The sequence below is a fragment of the Sinocyclocheilus anshuiensis genome, unplaced genomic scaffold (assembly GCF_001515605.1).
Source record: "Sinocyclocheilus anshuiensis isolate Anshui unplaced genomic scaffold, SAMN03320099.WGS_v1.1 scaffold553, whole genome shotgun sequence".
Lineage (NCBI taxonomy): Eukaryota > Metazoa > Chordata > Actinopteri > Cypriniformes > Cyprinidae > Sinocyclocheilus > Sinocyclocheilus anshuiensis.
Window position 1 is genome coordinate 809325 of NW_015539821.1, and position 23048 is coordinate 832372.

General features: G+C 37.1%; 1 protein-coding gene across 1 annotated transcript in view; it reads right to left on the reverse strand.

Moving 5' to 3' along the window:
* Nucleotides 1-1168: 1168 nt before the first annotated feature.
* LOC107684146 (glutamate receptor ionotropic, NMDA 2C-like) overlaps nucleotides 1169-23048 on the reverse strand; it is a 44225-nt gene continuing 22345 nt past the window's right edge. Inside the window, exons 4-13 of the mRNA XM_016480359.1 lie at nucleotides 21157-21271; nucleotides 14230-14441; nucleotides 9665-9833; nucleotides 7000-7153; nucleotides 6487-6612; nucleotides 5358-5587; nucleotides 4583-4743; nucleotides 4026-4213; nucleotides 3340-3572; nucleotides 1169-2542 (exon numbers count right to left, since the gene is read on the reverse strand). Coding sequence (XP_016335845.1) covers nucleotides 1169-2542; nucleotides 3340-3572; nucleotides 4026-4213; nucleotides 4583-4743; nucleotides 5358-5587; nucleotides 6487-6612; nucleotides 7000-7153; nucleotides 9665-9833; nucleotides 14230-14441; nucleotides 21157-21271 — 2962 coding nt within the window. The remainder of the gene's footprint in view (nucleotides 2543-3339; nucleotides 3573-4025; nucleotides 4214-4582; nucleotides 4744-5357; nucleotides 5588-6486; nucleotides 6613-6999; nucleotides 7154-9664; nucleotides 9834-14229; nucleotides 14442-21156; nucleotides 21272-23048) is intronic.

Below are 23048 nucleotides of genomic sequence, written 5' to 3' on the forward strand. Positions count from 1 at the left end.
CTCAAATGAGCCTCATGAGCTCATAAACATTCAGATATTGTAGCTTAAATCCCAACTGAAGGAAGTGTGGTTTCTCATTTCCTTGTTGTTTCTCTTCTTTTCCATCCGTTGCGCCATCCTTCTCTCGCTCTTTCACACTCTGGAGCATCGCAAGTTTATTTTGAGGCACAGACAGATTTCCTCGTGGGTATGTGAGGTTCAGTATGCAGGTCAAACAGACTTGATAGCAGTCGTCCAACGCCAACAGCGAAACTGCCCTAAACCTTATCTTATGGGTGGCAGTAGACATTTTTTTGGGGATATTATTAAAGTAATGCGTCTTTCTGTCGTGTCACAACTGCAAACAGCCAATCCCTGTTAAAAATACGCCATGGCTCTGCATTTAAAAGGCAGTGTTCAAAGAGTTATATCCATCAGCCATCTAAAGAAGACAGCAGTTACAAAGGACTAACTGATGGTCCTTTGTGATTTATTAAAGTGTGAAGATCCTTGATGATCCTAATATTAGAGTACCATTCAATTTGCTATTCTTCAAAAGCCTGCTCACAGCAAAGAGAGCGAGAGAGAGCGAGAGGAGATTGGACATTGAACGAGAGACAGAAAGGGAACGATAGAGCCTGAAAAATCCACTTATATAGCCCTGCTGTTAAAATAAAAAATATCGGACAATATGTCTAAAGTGTTTACAAAATTCAGTATCATAGAGAATTACATAGTGTATAATACCAAATGTACTTCAAAATGAACACTTCATATAGTTTAGTGTCTCGGTTTGACTTCTCTACGACAATCTTTGAAGAAAAAATCTTTCATCCAGTCCAATACATATAAGCAATATATTGCATTTTGTGGACTAAAGAGATAAGAACGGCTAATCATTTACAATTCTACATGTCCATTCATTCATTCCTTCATTCAAAATTCAGAATGGATTTGACTATTTCTTTAAATACTTCCCTTAATTATTACATTATTGCACTTTAAAAAATAAAAAAATAAACACAAATAAAATATGAAATTAATTTTAAATAAATAATTAAAAAACAAAAACAAAGGAAAAATAGTAACATGGTTTGTGTTTCTGCTTAATTTAAAGGCAAAATCATTTTATTGTTCAGTAGAAGCTCGTAGACCAAATTGTTCATAATTGGCACATGGAAGGACAAGTTCACACCTCTGATTCCAGACTGGAAATTCTGCCCCATGTCATGGGCACAACAGGACTGCTATGAACCAACCTGCTGCCTGGAACAGACACTAGATGGTCATCGTGTAGGTGTGCGGGTGCCCTATACCCTCCATATACACTGTCACTGGGATGTCCCATGCAGGGGAAGATGTTGCATAATTCGGCAGGTCCATATGACAGTGGGCTCTGGTAGACTGGCAGCTCTGGGTAGGAGTAGGGTCTATGTACCAAACTGGACGCCCTTCTGACAGCTGCCACATTGTGGAAAATCGCCTCCTTGTAGGAGGGAAGCCTTGTGGACTGGCTGTGTCTGAACTTTTGACTTTTCCTGGAGTTTCGCCGAAAGGTGTGAAGGTAGTTGTGATCCATCGGTTGGCCGTAACACAGGGTGTTCCTCACCTGTCCGTGTACATCCACGCAAGGGAACAGGTCAGGTATAGTTACTTGTGGGGAGGCGGTGGGTCTGTCACCTGGGAACCGGACTCTGTCGGGGCCCCAAGTGGCTTTCAGGAATGAAGGTCTGCGATGAAGCTTCCTTTTCCCTATCAAAGGTATGCCATCGAAAGCAGAGTCAAAGTACGTTTTGACACAGGAATTACAAGCTGTGTCCGCTGCTACGAAAGGATTTTCGCTGAAAGATGAGGACAGGTGGTTTTCAGCAAAACTGTTTGCTTCGTTATGACTCGTTGATTGGTATTTATAATCGTGAAGCCCCCTCAGATCCATGGACTCCACCATGAGATTCTGGGGTCTCTTTTTTCGCCTGACGCCATCTGAGAAATCGCTGTGACAAGGCTTATGGTGTTCAGTGTAGATGTCTCTATATGGAACAAAGGAAGATCCAAGACGGGTTAGGTCGGATGGAGGATCATGCATGGCTAGATGAGGTGTGCTCAGACTGGACACAGGAAGCATACCATCATAAAGAGCCCTTGTCCTGGCGGGAAGCGTGTAGCGAAGAGGAGTGGGCCGTGTTAAGACTCTGTGGTTTACCATTGGTGGTGGGCTAGTGGTTTTGGTGTGTTGCGTGAAAGGTGGAGTTATGGAACACTGCATGTGAGGTATGTGGTTCTCTGTGAGGTTAGTAATATAAGAGAAGTGACCAGGAACTTTTTCAGTCGTGGTCACCAGTGGGATACGTGCTGGCAGGCTGCCGCTGTGTCTGCTCCAGTTCTCAATGGTCTTGGTAGCATTATCCAATGAGTTTTCCACTTTGGCTGAGGAGACAATGTCCTTGGCTGTCTGCAGCATTTTCAGCATGTTGGCCTGGGCGTAATTGGCCGTGATATCTGGATTCTGTATGCTGGTAGATCTGCCAATATCTTCAACGCCATTAAAGCAGCTGTATATGCCCTGAAATGTAAAGCATCATAATGTCCAATGAACAGAGATTGTGGATTCCTACAGAGAAATTTTATGTTTTGGGCATTTCCTTGGATTCATTCATGTCACGGCAGTTTTTTCTACTTTATAATGACTAATATACCAGATGATGTATTTGTGAGAGACAAAGATCAGTTCAGTGTTTCATGTCAAAGTTTAATGTGCTTCCTTATGGTGAATTAATTGATGATTTTTACAAAAATAATAATAAGAGGTTTTTATTTTAACTTAATTTACCTAAACATAACAAGTAGCTTAAATGCAACAGACTGCATTATGATTAGGGCCGGGTAAAAATATTTTACCAGTGTAAAATGCCAGTGTAGCATTCTCAGCATTTGCAGAGAGAGAATTTCTTTCTATCAGAAAACATTCATATTCAAGAAACATTTATTTTTATTATTATCGATGTTTGATGAAATGAAACTTCAAAAGAATAGCATTTATTTGAAATAGAAATCTTTTGTAACATTATAAATGTCTTTATTGTCTTCAATGTCTTTATTGCTTCCTTGCAGAATAAAATGTCTTTTTAAAATACTGTAAAAAAAAACAAAACCTTTTGAATAGTAGTGTAAGCAAAATGGACATATTGAAATATACTCAAATTAACTAGAATCAAACCAAATCAAAACAAAACTGGAATGGAATAGAGTTGGAATCTCTATCGATACCCAGCCCTAATTATCATTGCATTCTTTAAATGTAAAATAAATAAATAAATAAAAAAATCTGTACTGAAATTTAAATTAACAATGCAGTCTTACCCTGCTAATGGCCAGCAGGAAGTCTAAATGATCAGACTTGCGGACAGAGTGCCTCAGTTTCCAGTAAAGTAAATGTTCCCAAGCAAAGACCAGCAGGCTGAGACCCATAGCCACGAGCAACATGTAGAAAACACCTGCCATGTTGTCTATGTCTAGTTTGGAGCTCATGACCTCGTTTTTCTCATTCTGGCATATTCCAGACAGCCATACTGTCTCCAGTCTCTGTGTGTCCCCTGCATGAAAGAAAACGGGGTCAGGAACAATGCCAGAAACAGCGGCAGTCAAAGACTACTCAACAGAAACAAGTGGATACTATAAGAACCACATATGTGCTCTGCTCCAAAACCTAGTAAGCCTACCTGCCTGCCTAGACATCTGCCTAGACAATGTGAAGGCTGCTACCTAGTTTGAGCAATATTGGATGTACCCTTCAAGGTGTAGGCCATTCCAGAACACATTGTCACAGACATGAAAAAAAAAAATAAATAAAAAAAGTAAAATAGAAAAAAAGAGTCTTTAATATGCCTGCAGCTTGCATTTCATACATAACCACTTATATTTCATACGTAACCTCTCAATTCTCAGCACATTGAGTTTTTTACAGTAAGTGGGGAATGTGATAGCTTCCATGCTGGGGCAGAGGATATTAAGTGTGGACCAGTTCCGGTCCCCCAAGTGCAATTTACCATCTCCCAGGAACTGGAGGAGGGCCAGGTCTATGGGGCGCTTCCAGCGGGAGTCCTTCTGCAGAGCAATGCCGTAGCCTGTGGTAGCAAACACCTTCCCACTACCAATGGTGACCAGCTTGCAGCCCTCATCCTTGCCAGCCATATAATTAAGAACTGCTGCATCATATATGAAGGCGTCCAACTTCCTACACAGAGGACAGAAATGAGCCCAAGGCAAATGGCTTAATAATTACACGTAATTATGTCAAGTAAATAATTAGCGCTTGTTAATTTATACTCCTTTTTTCCTTGACAAATGGTGAATATTACATTATTTATGCTTGGCTGTTTCCCACCAGTGTTTCACTGACCCTTAGATCTCTGCAACTTGAAAATATCTAACAAAATTTCTTCTAGATGCCTATAATGACCAATGGAATAAATCAAATTTTCTTTGAAGCACCTTGAAATACCATGTAAATGGTACCAACATAGTACAGTTTTTTTTTTTTTTTTAGCAATCAGAGCTCTTTCACACAACCACACACACATAAAGTGTTATTGCTGAAGCCCACCCTGTCTTAAGGCTGTTGAGAGCTTCCTCCACTCCCTTCTGGTTGTATTTTATCATGTGGGTGTGCATGTCAGGGTAATTGCTCCGAATGTTCCTCTCTGTGCTGCCGTTTGGGACGGTCCCGAAGCGAAAAGGAGGATAATGTTCCTGGGGTTTTTGAAACTGAAACAAAAAGGAATAGTAGATGGCAATTCAATTGTTTAGCTGAGACAGGTTGAAGCTTAACCTTAATAGTGTAGATCAACACAGATTACATGGACTTTACACAGAATTACCAACTGCCTGGGTGGTAGTGACCTTGGAAAAGGATATCAAATGTACTGTTTGTTTTTCTTCTCCTCACTGATTCATGCATTTGGACATTTGGCAACAGCTTATTCATATTAATGCAAATGAATAAGGGATAAATTAATTTGCTCTGAGTGATCATATTAAACAGTACTATTAGTTTTCCTCCAAAGCCTCTCAAATTCTTGGTCACAATGCATGAGATTTAGGAGTCAATTTTAATTATATAACACTACTATATTATGTTGCTTCTAGCATCTAATAAAATGGCTCCAAGCACTTGTGTTTGTGTTTTTTAAATCTGTGATTGAATCTTATTGAATATTTAACATACCAAATATGCATATAGGGTGTGGCAAGGCCTTTCCTTTCAATTTTCTATTAGAACATTTTTGCCATATATGCTATTACACAAACAAAACATATCAAAAGGTATTCAAATACAGCACCACTGTCATACAGCTCATTTACAATTACATACAATGTACCTTTTTGTCACTAAGTCCAGACACAGTGTCAATGTACTGCTCTTGGATCATGAAGGCAGCTAAATTGGCTGTGTAGCTGGCGAGGAAGATGACAGCGAAAAAAGCCCAGACCAGGACCATAATTTTGCTGGTCGTGCCTTTGGGGTTTTCAATAGGAACAGAGTTATTGAAGACGATTCCCCACAGGAGCCAGACAGACTTCCCAATGGTGAAGGTTGGACCCCCAGGGGCTGTAAGAGAGATACATTCATAGTATATATATATATAAAATAAGGCAGCTAAATTAGCTGTGTAGCTGGCGAGGAAGATGACAGCGAAAAAAGCCCAGACCAGGACCATAATTTTGCTGGTCGTGCCTTTGGGGTTTTCAATAGGAACAGAGTTATTGAAGACGATTCCCCACAGGAGCCAGACAGACTTCCCAATGGTGAAGGTTGGACCCCCAGGGGCTGTAAGAGAGATACATTCATAGTATATATATATATAAAATAAAATTGAATTATAATAATTTATATAAATATGATTGAATTATATATAATCAATAGCTTTTTTTGTGGAAATTTTTGGAAAGAAATGAATGCTTTTATTCAGCAAGAATACAATAAAACAAAGGTGACAGAACAAAATATTTCTATTTCAAATAAATGCTGTTCTTTTGAACTTTCTATTCATCAAAAAATCTAAATAAAAATCACAGATTCTACAAAAAAGCAACACAGCTTTTTTTTTCAACATTGATTATAAGAAATATTTCTTGAGCACCAAATCAGCATATTAGAATGATTTATATAATACACATCTGTGCGTCCTATATAACAGATTGAATTATTCACAGATCAGTCCACATGGGCAAACTTTCTTTTCTAGTTCTACCTTGACATCAGTTCTTAATGTGGTTCTTGTGTCTCACACACAGCCACAGAAAAGCCAAGCAATCAATCAAAGTCAAATTAGCAAAGCGACAAACGTTAATTAAACCTCCGAAAAATGACCTTTTACACTAGGAGACAAGTACACACCCTGTCAGCTCGGTTTATATGGATTGATTAGGCTGCTTCCACAACTATTCTTCCTCTCCCAGAGCTTTGTGCCTGATAGAGAGAATACTGTTTGAAAAACCAAGGCTGACCTTTCGCACAGACAAGGCTCCGGTTGTACCCAACAGGGCTGAAGTACTCAAACACAAACACGGTGACTGCCACAACAGTCAGGCACATTACGAACATCATAACCCACACGGCTGGACTGTAAGGCTCTGCAAGACAGAGAGAGAAAGACACGTTTCGGCTCACAGAAGTCCTCATAAAAATACAAAAATGATCTGATAAACTGACTAAGATCTTGTACATAACTTATAACTTGTTTTTGTTTGTGATGTAAATGCTGTGCTGTTAGCATAAATAATGAACAAATTAGCAGTTGAGCAGAGTCAAAATGCCTTTCTTTGTGTGCAGAGTTTGCGATTCAGTAGAAAATGTTTTCCCTGTCTAGGATTTATTCTTGATTTAATAAAAAATTTTAATCTAATCACATTCTAATCCAAACCACCACTGGTAGGAAATATTTAACACTGCCTGCAAGCATCTCTCATAGTCTATGTGAGGGAGGCCTTGGAAAAAGACGGCTAATGATGACTTCTCACCTAGGAAGGCAGAAGGTGAGACTGTTCCATTGCTTCTGGCCACCATAACACTAATCCCAGTCTCCACGAACGGCACTGAAAAGTCAACAATCTCTGATCGCTCCTCATTGATGGTAAGAGAGCCAATTGCCATATCTGCACGTTTGTAGAAGACCTTGGACAAGGAGAAAGTGAGTGAAAACTTTAGGCAGTCATCAGTGGCATACCAAAATAATGGAGGTCCCCGTGAATCATGAGACGGGACCCTCCCACGCATGGTGATATCAAGCATTTGGGAGTGACACATTCAAAATGAAGTTCTATGTTCAACAATTAACTTACTTTACTTACTTTAGACCATTAATAAAGTACTTTCTAGTAGAATACAATTCGGACATACTATCTGCCATTTACAATTACAATGACTCTGCTGTGGCCTTATGGGACAGTATAGTGTCCTGTGAATGAGCACTTCAGAATTTCAGTGGAAAGAGTAGGTCACATGGGTATGTTTTGCATACTGCATATTCAGACATAATACTCATTTGACATGATGCTTTTCACATTCTATATTGTAGGCATATTTGGGCATAAATAATGTCTTCATGCAGCATTAAAGCCAAGTAAAAACAATGTACTATATATTAGCCAATTTGGAATAAGTACAAATTTCAAATGTTTGGGGTCAGTAAATTATTATTTATTTTTGAAGTAACACTTTTATTCAACAAGTATCCATTAAACTGATGAAAAGTGACAGTAAAGACTTTCACATTATTGCAAAAATTGGTACCCTTTAGTTTGGGGACCAGTTATCACTATTAACTAGTTGCTTATCAGCATCCATATTACTAGGATATTTATATGTTTATTAGTACTTATAAAGCACATATTAATGCCTTATTCTCTTTGACAATTTTCTACATCACTTAATCCTACTAAATACCTAAACGTAACTACTACCTTGCAAACTATTAATCAGAATCAGAATCAGAATCAGAATCAGAAGAGCTTTATTACCAAGTATGTTTACACACACAAGGAATTTGACTTGACGACAGGAGCTTCCAGTGTAGAAGAAAGTACAAACATAGTGCAGACATACATGATAGTACAGACATACATAGGAATAACACAGTAGGGATGTAATATAACACTAATATAATAAAAAAGAAAAATTGAATAATGTACTATATACAGAAATAGAAGTATAGGAAAAAATGTAATTATTTAGATAAATGTACAGATATGTTTATTAGTGTGCAGATATGTTATTTACAAAGTGTGCAGTTTAATATAAGTATAACTATGCGGAGCTCAGCGTCCTGGCTGCCATTTGCGGCGCCATCTTGATCAATCCAAGAAATAATACACAGTAATTAGCAGTTTATTGAAGCAAAAGTATATATATTATTTCAAATGAAACATATATATTTCAAATGAATGCTGTTCTTTTGAACTTTCTATTGGTAAACATAATAAGCAGCACAACTTTTTAACATTGATATTAATAAGAAATGTTACTTGAGCACCAAATCAGCACATTTGATTTTATTAGAAGGACCATGTGACACTGAAGACTGGAGTAATGGCTGCTGCCATCACAAGAATAAATTAAATGTTACAATATAATAAAATAGAAAATATTTACCGGTAATTAAATTGTCACAATATGTTTTTACTGTGCATTTGATCAAACAGATTCAGCCTTGATGAGAATAAAAGACTTTCAAAAACAAACAAACAAAAAAAAAAACTTTGCATGTTAGTATATATATATATGTATGTATGTATAATATGTATATGTAAGTAAACTAGCTCAAAACAGAGTGAAGAAGACCTCTGCATTGTGCGGGTGTCTTGTACATCAGTGTAAGCCATGTCAATACCCACTATAAACGTGACATACTACGGAATGTTTTTGTGGATATCACAATTGATATCCTATATACTATTGCTATTATAGCCACTGGTTTCCAGATTCCAATTTTTTCAAGGAATAGAAATGGACACGAACCACTAGCCCTGTCATCACACAACTTGTAACATCGCAAATCAGTCTAGACAGATTTGTTTTGCCGTCACCCGCAATTAGCCTCATAAACGAAAATTCCTTGTATCACACTCATGTCAGTCCGGAATTACTATCTAGCTATTATATAATCATTATTTATCTCATTTAATGATCTATTTTTCTTGCGGTGTGAAAAGCATTTAAGCCTTGTATGTGGGGCGAGGGTTTGCTATCTTTAAACTCATCAGCGTGTGAGCAGATGCAGGTGATGAGAACCGATGAAGTGATCAGCAGCTGTGGAAACACTTAACCACCGGATTAAGTGACACTACACGCAGCAGGAGGTCACAGGATGAAATGTGTCAAGATCGCATTTTAAAGCCCGTTATGCTCCATGAATGCCCTTAACAACTTTAGCTGCAATAATTGGAGGGTTCAGAAGATCTGTTAAATACAGAAAGAAAACGGGGTGTGAGTAATGTTAGGAAAAGCGTGTCGACACTGTCATAGGAAGCTGATTTATTTTTTCGTATCACACTGTAAACGGTTTTATTTTTGTATTATCAGATGTTAATTTAGCTCATTTCCCATGAGCTCTGAACTGTTGACATGTTTGAAGTGTGAGTGTGTTTATGTGAGAAAAAGAGAGAGAGAAAATGTGCCATTTCATACCTCTCCAATCATCCCATTCCAGACGCCACGGACCATCTTGCCATGTTTCCCATTGGTGACCAGATAAAGGTCGTATGAAAACTTGATGGTGCGTGAGAGCTTCTTTAGGATGTCTATGCAGAAACCTTTGCAGCAGAGTTTGGTGTAAGGCTCGGTGTGTCCTGTTACACTGCACATAAAGAAATAAATGTAACCATTGCAATTTGTTTAAAACAATAAAGTTAAATGAATAGTTTACATAAAAATAAAAAATTGCTCCAAGCATTCTGAAGCCAAATGAGAGCTTTATGTGATAATTTGAGTCAAAAATTGCACATTTTTATTAGTGTCCTTTTTAAAGCTTGAACACTTCAGTCCATGTTCCTTGTAACTTTGCTCTTTGTTTTAGGTGACTATTCCTTTAACCCAATCAGGAACCACAGTTAAAAAGGTTAGGTCTCATGTCTGTCTATTGAACATTTGGTGAAGAAGATCAAAGCGTATGGTTCTAGGGCAAAACATATGGTGTGACTCACATCTGAAAGAAAGATTACTGACAGAAAGACTAATTAATTATAACTGAAATAATACAGCCACGAATACGGAAAGAGGAAATTATCTGTGCTGCCATAAGAGGATATGAAGAACATCAGAAGACTTCATATACAGAGGTAAAATGCCATCTACAATTCTGTATGTCTGAGGGATTTTCTCTCTTACTGACCTGAGAAGAACAGTAAATAATCTACATAATTATGTTTACTCATATCCTTAAGCACATATTTATCGAAGCGGTCACACTTTATTTTAAGGTCCAATTCTCGCTATTAACAAACCATTAACTACGACTTTTGCCTCAATAAACTCCTAAATTGCTGCTCATTAATAGTTAGTAAGGTAGTTGTTAAATTTAGGTATTGGGTTGGATTAGGGATGTAGAATATGGTCATGCAGAATATGTGCTTTATAGGTATTAACAAATAGCCAATATGTTAATAATAGGCAATGCTTTTTCTTCACAACTGTGTTTCCCTCTCACAATTTTGACTTTTCCCGCCACAATTCTCAGTTTGTATCTCATTTTTTTCTTGCAGAATTGTGAGCTATAAACAGAATTGTGAATTCATATATCATAGTTCACAGAATTTTGAGTTTATGTCTCACAATTCTGAGCTTATATCTCTCAATTATTTTTTCTTCAATTCTGATTTTGTCACAATTTTTTTTGTTACAATTCTGACTTTATATGTAAGAATTGCAAGAAAAAAGTCTGAATTGTGGGACATAAAATCATAATTATGAGAAAAAAGAATTATGAGATAAAATCAGAATTTCAAGAAAAAAAAGCATTGCGAGAAATAACTATATAAATTGTTTATATCTTGCAATTTTGCATCTATATCTCTGTAAACTCACAATTATGAGAAAAAAAGTCAGAATAGTGAGAAAAAAAGTCACAATTACCCTTTTTAATTTTTGTTCAGTGGCGGAAATAAGCTTCCATACATAATAGTAGATAAATACAGTCTCAAAAGGCAATTTAAAAACCTGTAGTCCGGAATCTATAGAAACGGCGTCTTGGTTGTGAGCATTCACAATAAAATGCTTGAAACAAAGCGATGGCCTCCATTAACCGTTAGATGCTGGAGGCACTCAGCAGAGAAACTCTGAGAGCAATAATGATACATCTCCTCTAACCTCCCCCAGACCTCCAGTGTAATGAGCTGTACGGGGAGTGGACTTGGGGCGGAGGGCCGGCAAGGCAGTGTGTGTGCCACTTGCAGCAACCATAACAAAGAAAGACAAATGAAGTGTTTGGAAAAATGAGAGTCTCCCTCTGCAAGTGGTCTGGACGTAACATAAACAAGCCTGTCTCTGTTCTAGTCTGTCTCACCACCTGCAAACGGTGCTGGCGCTTTGGGTTAAGTGGGCTGTGAATTGAGGACGAGCTGTTTAATCAGTCAAACACATACACAGACATGAAGCACAAGGGACAGAGATGGACCAGAGAAAGTTGGTGTCAGAGCATCGGTCTGTTTCCTGGCATAATGGACACAGGCACACAAACACACTGGGTGCCTAGGGAGTGCCAATCAATTATTTCTCCTTTAAACAAAGTTAATTATAGTACATTGAGTAATATGGATCTTTGTTATAATTGGTGTACAGTTATTGTGAAACCATCGCAGCTAGATGAGACAGTAGCTTGACCTATCTATTGCAGAAATGGGTGTAGCACATCGATCTGGTTGTAGTGGACTAATGCATTTCATATCCAAACACAGTGCCACATTATTGCCACAGTCTGCTGACCTTGATATATGTGGCCTCATAAGTGCCAGTGACTGCACTGGATGCTCTGGTGGTGCTGACTTTAGAAAAATACAAGTATACCATATATAGGGGAGACCTAGTTCACGCTATCATTTAGTAGTTTGGGGTCGGTAAGAAAAATATATTTTGCTTACCAAGGCTGTGTTTATTACAAAAATACAGTAAAAACTATTAGTAATATTGCGAAATTTTATTACAATAAAAAAACTGTTTTCTATTTTAATATATTTTGAAATGTACTTTATTCCTATGATGGCACAGCAGCCATTACTTCAGTCATCAGTGTCACATGACCCTTCAGAAATATAATATGCTAATTTGGTGCTCAAGAAACATTTTGTATCATCAATGTTAAAAACAGTAGTGCTGTTTATTATTTTTTGGAGAAACCCTGATAATTTTTTTGTGATTCTTTGATGAATAAGAAGTTCACTCCTTGCCAAATAAAAGTATTAAAGAAAAACTCTTACTGAGCCCAAACTTTTAAACAGTGTGTATATACAGTATACAGTATATAGGCTTTATGTTATATTTAAATTGATAAATTATAAATAAACTATAATTATAGTCCATTATATTTAAAGTTTATGAAATTGAACAAATGAAAAAGGTAACATTAAACTGCCACCAGAAATTATGATTAATAAATTCTATAAAACAACAACATTATTAAACAATGCGACAATATTAAATAGCTGAATCTTGTCTTAATGTATGGCAGTGACACATTAGGACAAAATAATATTGAAATTTAAGCTTAAGGAGCAACATACAAATCCACTTTTAGAGAAAACCTGTTTGTGCATTTGAACTTTTGACTCAAAACCCAAGTTACTGAGATAAACTGTTTGTGGCAACAAACCCTGGTCTCCCCAACCATATTTTGGTATTCACTTACTTTATGCCAAATCCAGTGGCATACATTTCTATAAATGACTAATTAACATATGTAAAACACATTTGTAGACAAGAACTGGGACTCTATATAATAAGCTCATAAATTCACTCACACATGAAATGCCTATTGTTACTTCAAGTCCAATTAAAAGCAGTTGTCACACTTTCCAGAACTTCCTGAACACCAGTGCCAATTAGCATGAAGGTGTGTGATGGGCCCACAGCAGAATGTCACCATTATGGTTATTGATCATTGTTTCCCCCTCAGCCATCACACGCTCCCCAAGGGGTGATTACTCTGCTTTATGATTTATTTACACTCTCTCCCCTCAGCATGGAGCCATAATGAGCCTGTCATCTCTCTCTCTGGGCACGACACACTTCTCACTCACCATGTTTTACCTCAAGAGCTGCACAATTCACTAAACCTGTTTTCATTTACCTGGGGGAACCAAAGACAAAACTTTTGGAATTGCACTATTTTACCAGTCACGTCAAGGAAATCCACCGACAGAGGAAAGCAAATTACTGTGATTCAAATTACCCTTTTACCTGAACTTATTGACTCAACGATCCAATCATACCATTTCTCAAGCTTTTTCATAATTTTTGGAGCAATATGTATGAATAAGACCTGCATTAAGATTCTTCTAAGTCATGCAAATAACATTTTTTTATGCAAATAAATTTTTTTTGGGGGTGAACTACACTTTTAAATAATACTCCAGTAAGGTAATTAGCTGCATCTTGAACTCTCTACAATCTCACAGATGCAACACCACAATAGTGTGTAATAAGCTTGCTGGACTGTAACAAGCTGCATATGCTAAGTGACTCTCACAGCATATTGCTAAATGGGAATGTTTGCCAATTTTGTGTAGGCTTTATTAGACTTTTCTTTTTAATTAGCAGACTCAGTTTTTTCTTGTTTTCTAATATCAAAAGCTGGCCAATATCATATAATATTGTTAGATGTTTTTACCTAAAGTTTAGTAAAACTCGGTTTCAGATGTTCTTGTTTGTGTTTGTACGGTGACTCATTCTAGAATGTGAAAAGGTTGCTGTCTCTTATTTTATAATTATTAATGGGAACCTATTATCACTGTAGTGAGGACAATCCATCCAGCGGACACTCTTTATTGCTCTCCTTAATAAGAGACCATTCATTTTTTAGGATCAATGCAATCAAATTAGTACGTTTGCATGTGCAGCAGAGAGAGGATGATCTAATGTGGAGCCTGTGCTCTTTATTACATTTTTTAGATATTGGTCTCATAAACAAGCCCATTTGGGTAATATCTTCGTAAACAAGAGCCACAGATATTGACCTTTTGAAGTCACATTCACAGATGTACCTTTCAGTCCTGTTGGACTGCCGACGACACGGCACAGTATTGCGCACACAAGTGCCCGTGGCAGGATCAACACTCTCAACGATGACAAAAGGCCTCTCCTCCAATGTGGCCACAGTCAGGTGGCGGTTGTCAGACACGGGCTCCAGGAAGCTGCCGTAACGGGGCCATACAGGGTATCGCATCTGCAGAATCCCTCCCTCGTAGCTCCCTACCTGTGGAGGGTTTCAGAACAGTTTTAAATGTGGATTAAACGTTACGGACTGCAAACAAAGCAAAGGTGTTCTACATTGACTTCTATTGTTTTTATACTGAGCAAATTATATTTTCTATCCCTTAAACCTAAAGCTAACCCTGCATTTTTAGATTTTCATTAACCCTGTAAAGCATGACATATGTTCCTTTTTTAATGGAAAAGTTTATTGAACCTTTAGACAAATTTTTTTTTTTAATCTGTTGAATATCATATTTTATACATCAGGCTTTTTATGCCTCGTATGATATAGGAGAATATGGAGCTCCTACTTGAGGAGGAAAAAATTTCATTTAGATGCCAAAATTTAGCAAAAATATGCAATTTGGTGAAGTTGCTGATGTTTATATATCCAAAAAGTAAGATGAAATTCTGAGCTTATAATGTAAATCAATAAGATATTTATAACAGCATAGCAGACTACTTGCATAAAATGCATATACTGTACATATCAGTTTTCACTCTATAACTCCCAAGAATATGTCTTATAAGATATTTAAATGCTTAGTTATATGATCAAAGTTCTGTAGTTTTTTATTGTGGACATGTAACATGACCAGAAAGTGAATGTTTTACTTACTGAAAAAATAATTAAACTATCAATCAGACAACAGAAGGCATGGACATTTTTTCAGGTTTTGATCATGCTGATAATTTAGAATACATTTGCATATCAATTTATTCAGAATGTTTTATAGGATTAAGACACAGTGTTGTTCATTCCAGTTTTCTATTTCTTCAACGCAAGGACCTTTTGATAGGCAAAACCACACACAAACATTCAAGCAAATGACAGGAGTGATAAAGGAAAATGTTCCAAAGTCCAATTCATGGTGTCTTCCTCACGGGTATGTTGTATTTTTCATCTGCTGTTTAATACGATACATTATTCGCGTATCGCACCATCAGCATGATGTATAATCAAATATCCCAAAGCTTTCTAATGTTATTCTCTTTTATTGCTCTAATTTTTTTTTTTGATTTTTCCTCTGAACTTGGAATGAATTTGTAATAATGGTTAGAATTTATACTACTCCAGTAATGAAGGTGTTGCACAAAGCCGTAAATCTCCCAGGGCACGACACACTTCTCACTCACCATGTTTTACCTCAAGAGCTGCACAATTCACTAAACCTGTTTTCATTTACCTGGGGGAACCAAAGACAAAACTTTTGGAATTGCACTATTTTACCAGTCACGTCAAGGAAATCCACCGACAGAGGAAAGCAAATTACTGTGATCAAGGAGTCACAGATTTTAAATTACAAGTTTATGCCTAGAGCAAAGAGGGTTGAGGGATTAATTCCTGGAATGAGCAAAACAATTCCTAATAATAGGTTTGGGGTCTTCAATAAAGTGAGCTTCTGTTTAAATCATTAAGCCCGCTGGTAAATGAAGACGAGACTTGGTGGCATTCACAAGCACACTAAAATTTAGTAGCCGAGTTTGGGAGCCTACAAGGTGCTTAAGTTGGGTCTCATTTCCATTTTTAGAAACACTAAAAAAATCCTAGTGAGTAAGAATTCTTAACAGGCTTTTGCTCTAAGGTGATGTTCTCATAAACAAAGTAGGGTACATGGCTGATAACAGAACTATCATATATATATATATATATATGTAATAATGGTTAGAATTTATACTACTCCAGTAATGAAGGTGTTGCACAAAGCCGTAAATCTCCCAGGGCTCAGAGGCTCATGGGGAATCTTTACAGAGCTGTTTGTAGACTGTGGAAAAGCCCTATTATCCAGAGAGAACTCAACCCACTGGTCCAGCTCAGCTTAAAAGAGACTATGGAGAGCTAGTTTCAGAGCTGCCTCTTCTAAAATTTCCCAAGAATCCATGCGTAACACACAAATACCAAGGGGGAGAAGTACAAATCTACTGTCCATCCCTGGGACCCTGTTTTAAAGGTACATGAGAGAAGAACATACACTCCTAAAATCTAAAAGCTGCAGTCCATTAGCTGGTGTTGTTATTACCCGACTACTTCTTGAATATGTGACCCCAGCTGCTCTATTTGAACAGTTTATCATCTGTATTCCCAAACCATTTTTTGCATATTTTTTTTTAGAAAAAACATAAAATAGCTAAAAAGAGTCTACTTTTGCATATTCTTTTACTACAAAAGACAGGAAAGTGTTGCCACTAATTGTGCAGCAGCTGTTTGACAGCCTTTCCCAAATGCACCGTAGGTTTTTCGGATTGGGAATTGTAATCCATGTTTGGTTATGGTATTAGCTGGGAGGGGAAGTGAGCGTGATAAGCCTCGGCAACAGGGATTTATTGAAGAATCATTCATAAACTTCAGCAGAACAAATAGATTCAATCTCCGGACTCCAGGTGTGAATATCATGACAGCCTGGTGGCACATCATATGTGATCATTAGCAAATGACGACAAGAGCACTAAAGAACATCTTATTTGCACATTAAATGAGGGTGTTCTGAAACTGTTCTTTATATGTAAAGAATGAATCCAGACAAAGCCCAGCAGTTATTTCTGGCTGTTTTAGTGAGCAATTTCAGACCAGCGACTGAAATAGGCTGTATGGTGAAAGTGAGAGGTATAGTAATTCAGCAGAATATAATGGCTGTAATAGCAGGGTATTCTATTCTTGTTCTGAGGCACAAACCAGATTTCGGTCAGAGTAGATATCTGTTATTTGGAATAGCCTATTTCGTTTTACAGCTGCCTAGCATACATGGGATGCTTCAGAAGAGTTTTTCAAAAGCCAATACAAGTCATCATGTACTTAAACTACAGTAGCATTTTGTCTATTGCAGTGATTCTCAACTAGTGAATCGCAACCGAAAATGGATTTCAGGTCTGTTCTGAAAGGGTTACAGAGAGTAGAGGTGGGCGATTTTGAATCGTCAAGAAGTCCACTATCTACTTTTCAAACGAATCATAGAGATTGTGACCAAATGTGTGCTATTTATGACCATATATAAATATACTCAACTGACAGGGTGTGAGTGTGATGTGGTTGATATTAAAATGAGTTATTCAAAGCACAATAAACCATGAAAGAGAACTGAATCCTGGAACGCGAACACACAAAGTACATTTAGCTTGAAAAAAAAAATCTATGTATATTTTATTCATGCAGTGTATTTTACATTTGATTATTTTATTTAATTTCTGTAATATTTCTTACCTGAATACTGTTAGACAGACTGTTAAGTTTATTTAATTTGTATCTTTGTTCTGTTGTATTTATTTGTTCTATTGCTTGTCATTTGAGTCTTTGTTCTGACTGTTTACTTAGGATATAGGATGCTACATGCACTTTTACAAGTAGTTTGAACTGAAATGTGTGTTGGCAGTGTGTGTACACAACCACCCTATAATGATAAAAATTCACCCAATGTTTTTTTTTTTTAATCTGGTTAAATGTTTTCCCCTTTCTCAAATCGAGCCGATCTCAGATGCCTGTCTGTGTGACGTCACACAGACAGGCGGTAAAGTTTTTACACTACCAATGAGAAATTTTAACCAAACTATGTTACAGACTTTTCATTAAGACCCTAAAGAATCATATCAACTTGTGGAAAATGGGCATCATATGACCCCTTTAAATAAGTTGGAGAACTTTTTACTTATATTAGATATATGGCCTACTAGCTTTTACTGCTCAGTAACGTGCAAAATAGTCAAAAAAAAAAACATGAAAAAGAACTGATAAGATTGTTGATCATGCTTCTTCCTGAAAAAATTATATGATATATTTTTGCCAATCGCCAATGTCTAGAGGACAGTGGGAAGTAAAAATCATTCAGTGCAAATATAAAGTGCAACTACCCATTTAATTGTGTGTAGTTAAACAGCAAAATTACCTTATTACCTTTTAATACAAGTAGAAAATAGCATTACAATACTTCCCGTATGCTTGGTTGTTGTCGTCAAAGGCAGAGCATCTCATCAAGCACTACATATTTGTCAGAAGCAAGGCAAATTAGGCGGAATTCTCAGAAGATGACATTGTTTTTGTTTACTTTTGGACTACAAATAAGCTTCATACTGTTTCAGGCTGCCACTTGATGTCCAATGCAAAGCATCTGGTTCTTAAGTGAAACCAATTTTCTTACATTTCCTTCAAAATCAAGCACTAATTACACAGATGTATGAGGCCATTTTTAAAACCAGTGTTTATCACAGATTGATCTGCGTCATTTGGGCTTTGTCTTTCTTGGAGATACTATCATGGTACCAGCAGAGAAACACCGTCTCGGTGCTGTCAGTACGCCTGTACTTTAAAATAGGGAAGCAATGATTCATCTCGCTAATGACTTCAGCACACAACATGAACAGGGTGTGCACAGCATGGGAAAGTGAGGCGGTGCAGAGAGTGTCAATGGGAGCGTGAGAGGGGCTACAGAGCAAGGTGACCAGATATAGATAAACTGTTATGTCACACAGAGGGGGGTCAGGTGAGCCATGAAGGCCAGAGGAGGGAATTAAAACTAAAGACTTTAAAAGAAAAGAAATCTATAAAAACTTTTCAAAAATAATGATATTTGCAGCTCCTTTACATGTAACTCTACTTGTTGTGCACTTCTTAACAGGAGTACAAATTACTCGCACTAATTGCACAGTTTATTTGCACACGCTGTCTGCATTGTTTTAGTGCTTAATTTACTAAAGGAATTATGCAAATTAGCAAACACACCTGCAAAATCTGTGCTGAACGCTATTTGTATGTCACACTAAATAGAGCAGACTCTGGCATACTATGCTGGAACTGCCCAGTATCGCTCCACCACTGCGATTCAGATGCCTGGTTCATCTCTGTAGAAGTGCAAAATTCTCTTGTCGACAACACGTGGCTGGATATATGCCCAGTTCTAACAGTTTTCTCCATCATTTGCTCGTCATTTGATGAATTACTGCTGTCATGATCAATAGAAAATGTACTCAAACATCTCTTTTAAATTAAATTCCCACATAATTCCGCTAACAGTGCAATGTTAATTCTGCTGTGCAAAAAGCAATGAAAAGAATGACAGTTACCTATTTTAAAGAATTAATTTAAATTGTAGCACATTCCGTAGCTGGTTAAACTGGATTGTTTAAATGCTACGTATTAGGGCTGTGCAATTAATCGCATGCAATTGTCATGTGCATCTCGTCAGTAAAGCCGGTTCCGTGATTAGTAGTAAATCGCCATCACCTGCTTTCAGATGGAGCGGCATTTAATACACAGCGCTGTAATTCACTGACAAGCTAGGCAATATCGCATTCATAATCGAATGTGATTCATCTGCGATTATGAACGCGATATTGCCTAATTGTCAGTGAACTAAAAGCCGGTTCCGTGATTAGTAGTAAATCGCCATCACCTGCTTTCAGATGGAGCGGCATTTAATACACAGCGCTGTAATTCACTGACAAGCTAGGCAATATCGCATTCATAATCGAATGTGATTCATCTGCGATTATGAACGCGATCTTGCCTAATTGTCAGTGAACTACGGCTCTGTGTAGTAAATGCCGCTCCATCTGAAAGCAGGTGATGGAGATGCAAAAGGAAAAGTGTATCCAGCCACTGAAATGTACAGAAAAGGCTCATAACTTTTTAAAACCTATTTTCAAAACGAGGTTACAAACTGTCTTTGCTTAAATTTAGTTGCCATCTTCTTGCCATTAACAGGACTGAGAATCTGAGTGCATTTACCCAGTAATATTTATTTCAGTCTTAGGCGACAACACACATCCTCTAATATCCGTATCCTCTAATCCATCTAGAGGAGGGTGTGATGACCGGATGTAAATTTGGGTGTCAGTTTGATCTCTATTTATTCCCCTAATCTCTTTTTGTAGTCAGGTGGTGTTCACACATTGCCAGACGGCCTACACATGTCCCTATCACATAGGCCAAAGTGCTGGAGGGCTGGCCATGTGAGGAAGAAAGGACTGTTTCAGAGAGCCAAGTGTAATTGCATCATGACCTGGTGTGGATGGTAATAAATCTCTAGCGTTGGGGGAGCCTGTGAAGCTGTCTTTTATGACTCTTGTTGTATTAATGTGAAAAGCTAAAAGTTATTGAAATGGTCCAACATATATTTTTGTGGAAACTGTGATACACTACCATTCAAAAAGTTGGGGTAAGAAAGATTTTAAAAGAAATAAAAGAAAAAAAAAATAGTTTTATTAAGCAAGGATGCATTAAATTGTTCAAAAGTGACAAATAAATACTGTGCTTTTGAAATTTCTATTCATCAAAGAATCCTGAAAAAAATGTATCACAGATTTCACAAACACCATAAGCAGCAAAAAACTGTTTCTAGCATTCTAACAAGTTAATTTGGTGTTCAAGAACCGTTTCTTATTACTATCAATGTTGAAAACAGTTGTGCATCCCCAAAAAGTTGTGTATTCCCTGGCATTCAAATCCATAATCTCATAATCCATAATCACCCAATGCCACTACAGTACAATGAAGTGAATTGAAATTACGGAGTCATTATATAGTAGTATTACTCTAATAGGTGTTCCAGAAATAGATAGATATGACTTCCAACCACTTACTTCTATAAGGAAGAGATAAAACACTTTAGAGGCTGCAACCAGATAGACTGTATCTCCAGTTGTGTGTTCCCTCTTCTAGCTTTGTGTGATGACCTCTGAAATGTTTCGACATTATTACTTTTATTGTTACATCTTATGAGACTTACCTTGTCCCAGTGTCTCTCTCGATCCAAAGCAATGATCACCATGGAAGGATTAGTGAGATAGCCATCAACATTGAAGGAGAGATCCTTATGCTCCCATGACACATTTAGCATATGTCTGTAGAACAAATGTAGCAGCTTTAAATTAGTAGACCAAAGATTAGTAGATTTGAATATAAGTGATTGTACAATTGCCTGGATTTTATCCATCTCTGAAACGAAACAGAAGACTATTAGGCACAGAAAGGGGTACATTTCAAATACAAGCCTATAATATTTTTTTCTTCCACTAAGTCAAATGAATTTATATCAGAGCGTACAGACACTAATACATTTACAGTATTCATTCTCTCTCTTTTAATCCTCTGTCTCATAGACCTTAACATTTTTCCTAAACGAATTGTTCACTTATAGGACCAGCTACGGGTGGAGCAGAACATGAGGCAGGATTTAACATTGTCATTCAGTTTTACTGAGGTAAAGTGCAGCAGCAGATAGGATTATACAGACATTCATAATTCATAATGGCTAATCCTGACATGACTAACAACTATCAACAAAAAAATCTTGACAGAAGTTCAGATACACAGCTCTATTTCCATCTAATCCACCATCACTGAGATTTAGCTATTTTGTAAACAACAAAGCTCATAAACAACCATTCAATTTCAGTGATGCTAGAGAATATTTTATGCTGCACAATGCACTAAATATGAATGTAAATTACTTATAGCAATATTTCCAACCAAAATGAAACTTTTGTCACTGATTATTCACCCTCATGTCATTTAAAATTTGAATAACAATGTCTGTAGAAAAAATCCCACTTCACACAGATAATTTTCACTTAATGGCAGTGCAAAGTTCACCATGTCTGAAAATATGACAATGATAAAACAAAACAAAACAAAAAATAAAAAACCTAAAAGTAGTCCAACTATTTGTATTCTATGCTCCAACATTTCTGAAGCCATATGATCTGACAATGCATGACAAACAGACAGAATTTTAAAATTATTTACTGATAATCTGCCCTTCTTATGAGCTTTTAATGTGACACCTGCTGAGATTTGATAAAGTCAGTGAGTTGAATTTTGATTTGAGAATCAGTTCGATTTGTGAACAATTCATTGAAAAGAAGGATTCATTCAATGATTCAGTTCTAACTGACTTAAGTTAAAGGGTTAGTTCACCCAAAAATGAAAATTAGCCCATAAATTACTCACCCTCAAGTCATCCTAGGTGTATATGACTTTCTTCTTTCAGACGAATCCAGTCGGAGTTATATTCAAAATTGTCTTTGATCTTTCAAGCTGTTTAATACCGCTCAGTGGGTGTTGCATGCATCAGTCCAAAAGAAGTTAAATAAAAAGCACCCATCCATAAAAAAAAGTGTCTCACACGGCTCCGGGGGGTGAACAAAAGCCTCCTGTAGCGAATCAATGCGTTTTTGTAAGAAAAATATCCATATTCAAAACGTAATAATCACTTTAATGTAGCTTGTGCCAACAGTTGTACACGGAAGCAGCTCCAGGCTAATGACGTATGAGGTCGGCTTTGTGCATATGCCGCTCAGAAATGACAAATGCAGAAGCTCAGGGGAGAGATCAAAACAAAACAACGGTCACTTATTAGAAGTACACTGTTGGCGCAAGCTACAATTATTATTGTATTATTGATTATTACGTTTTGAATATAGACATTTTTCTTACAAAAACGCATCGATTCGCTACAGGAGGCCTTTGTTCAACCCCCGGAGCCATGTGAGACAATTTTTTTTTATGGATGGGCACTTTTTATTTAACTTCTTTTGGACTGAAGCATGCAACACCCGCTGAGTGCAATGATAGAGCTTGGAATAGCCAGGACCATTTTTAATATAACTCAGACTGGAT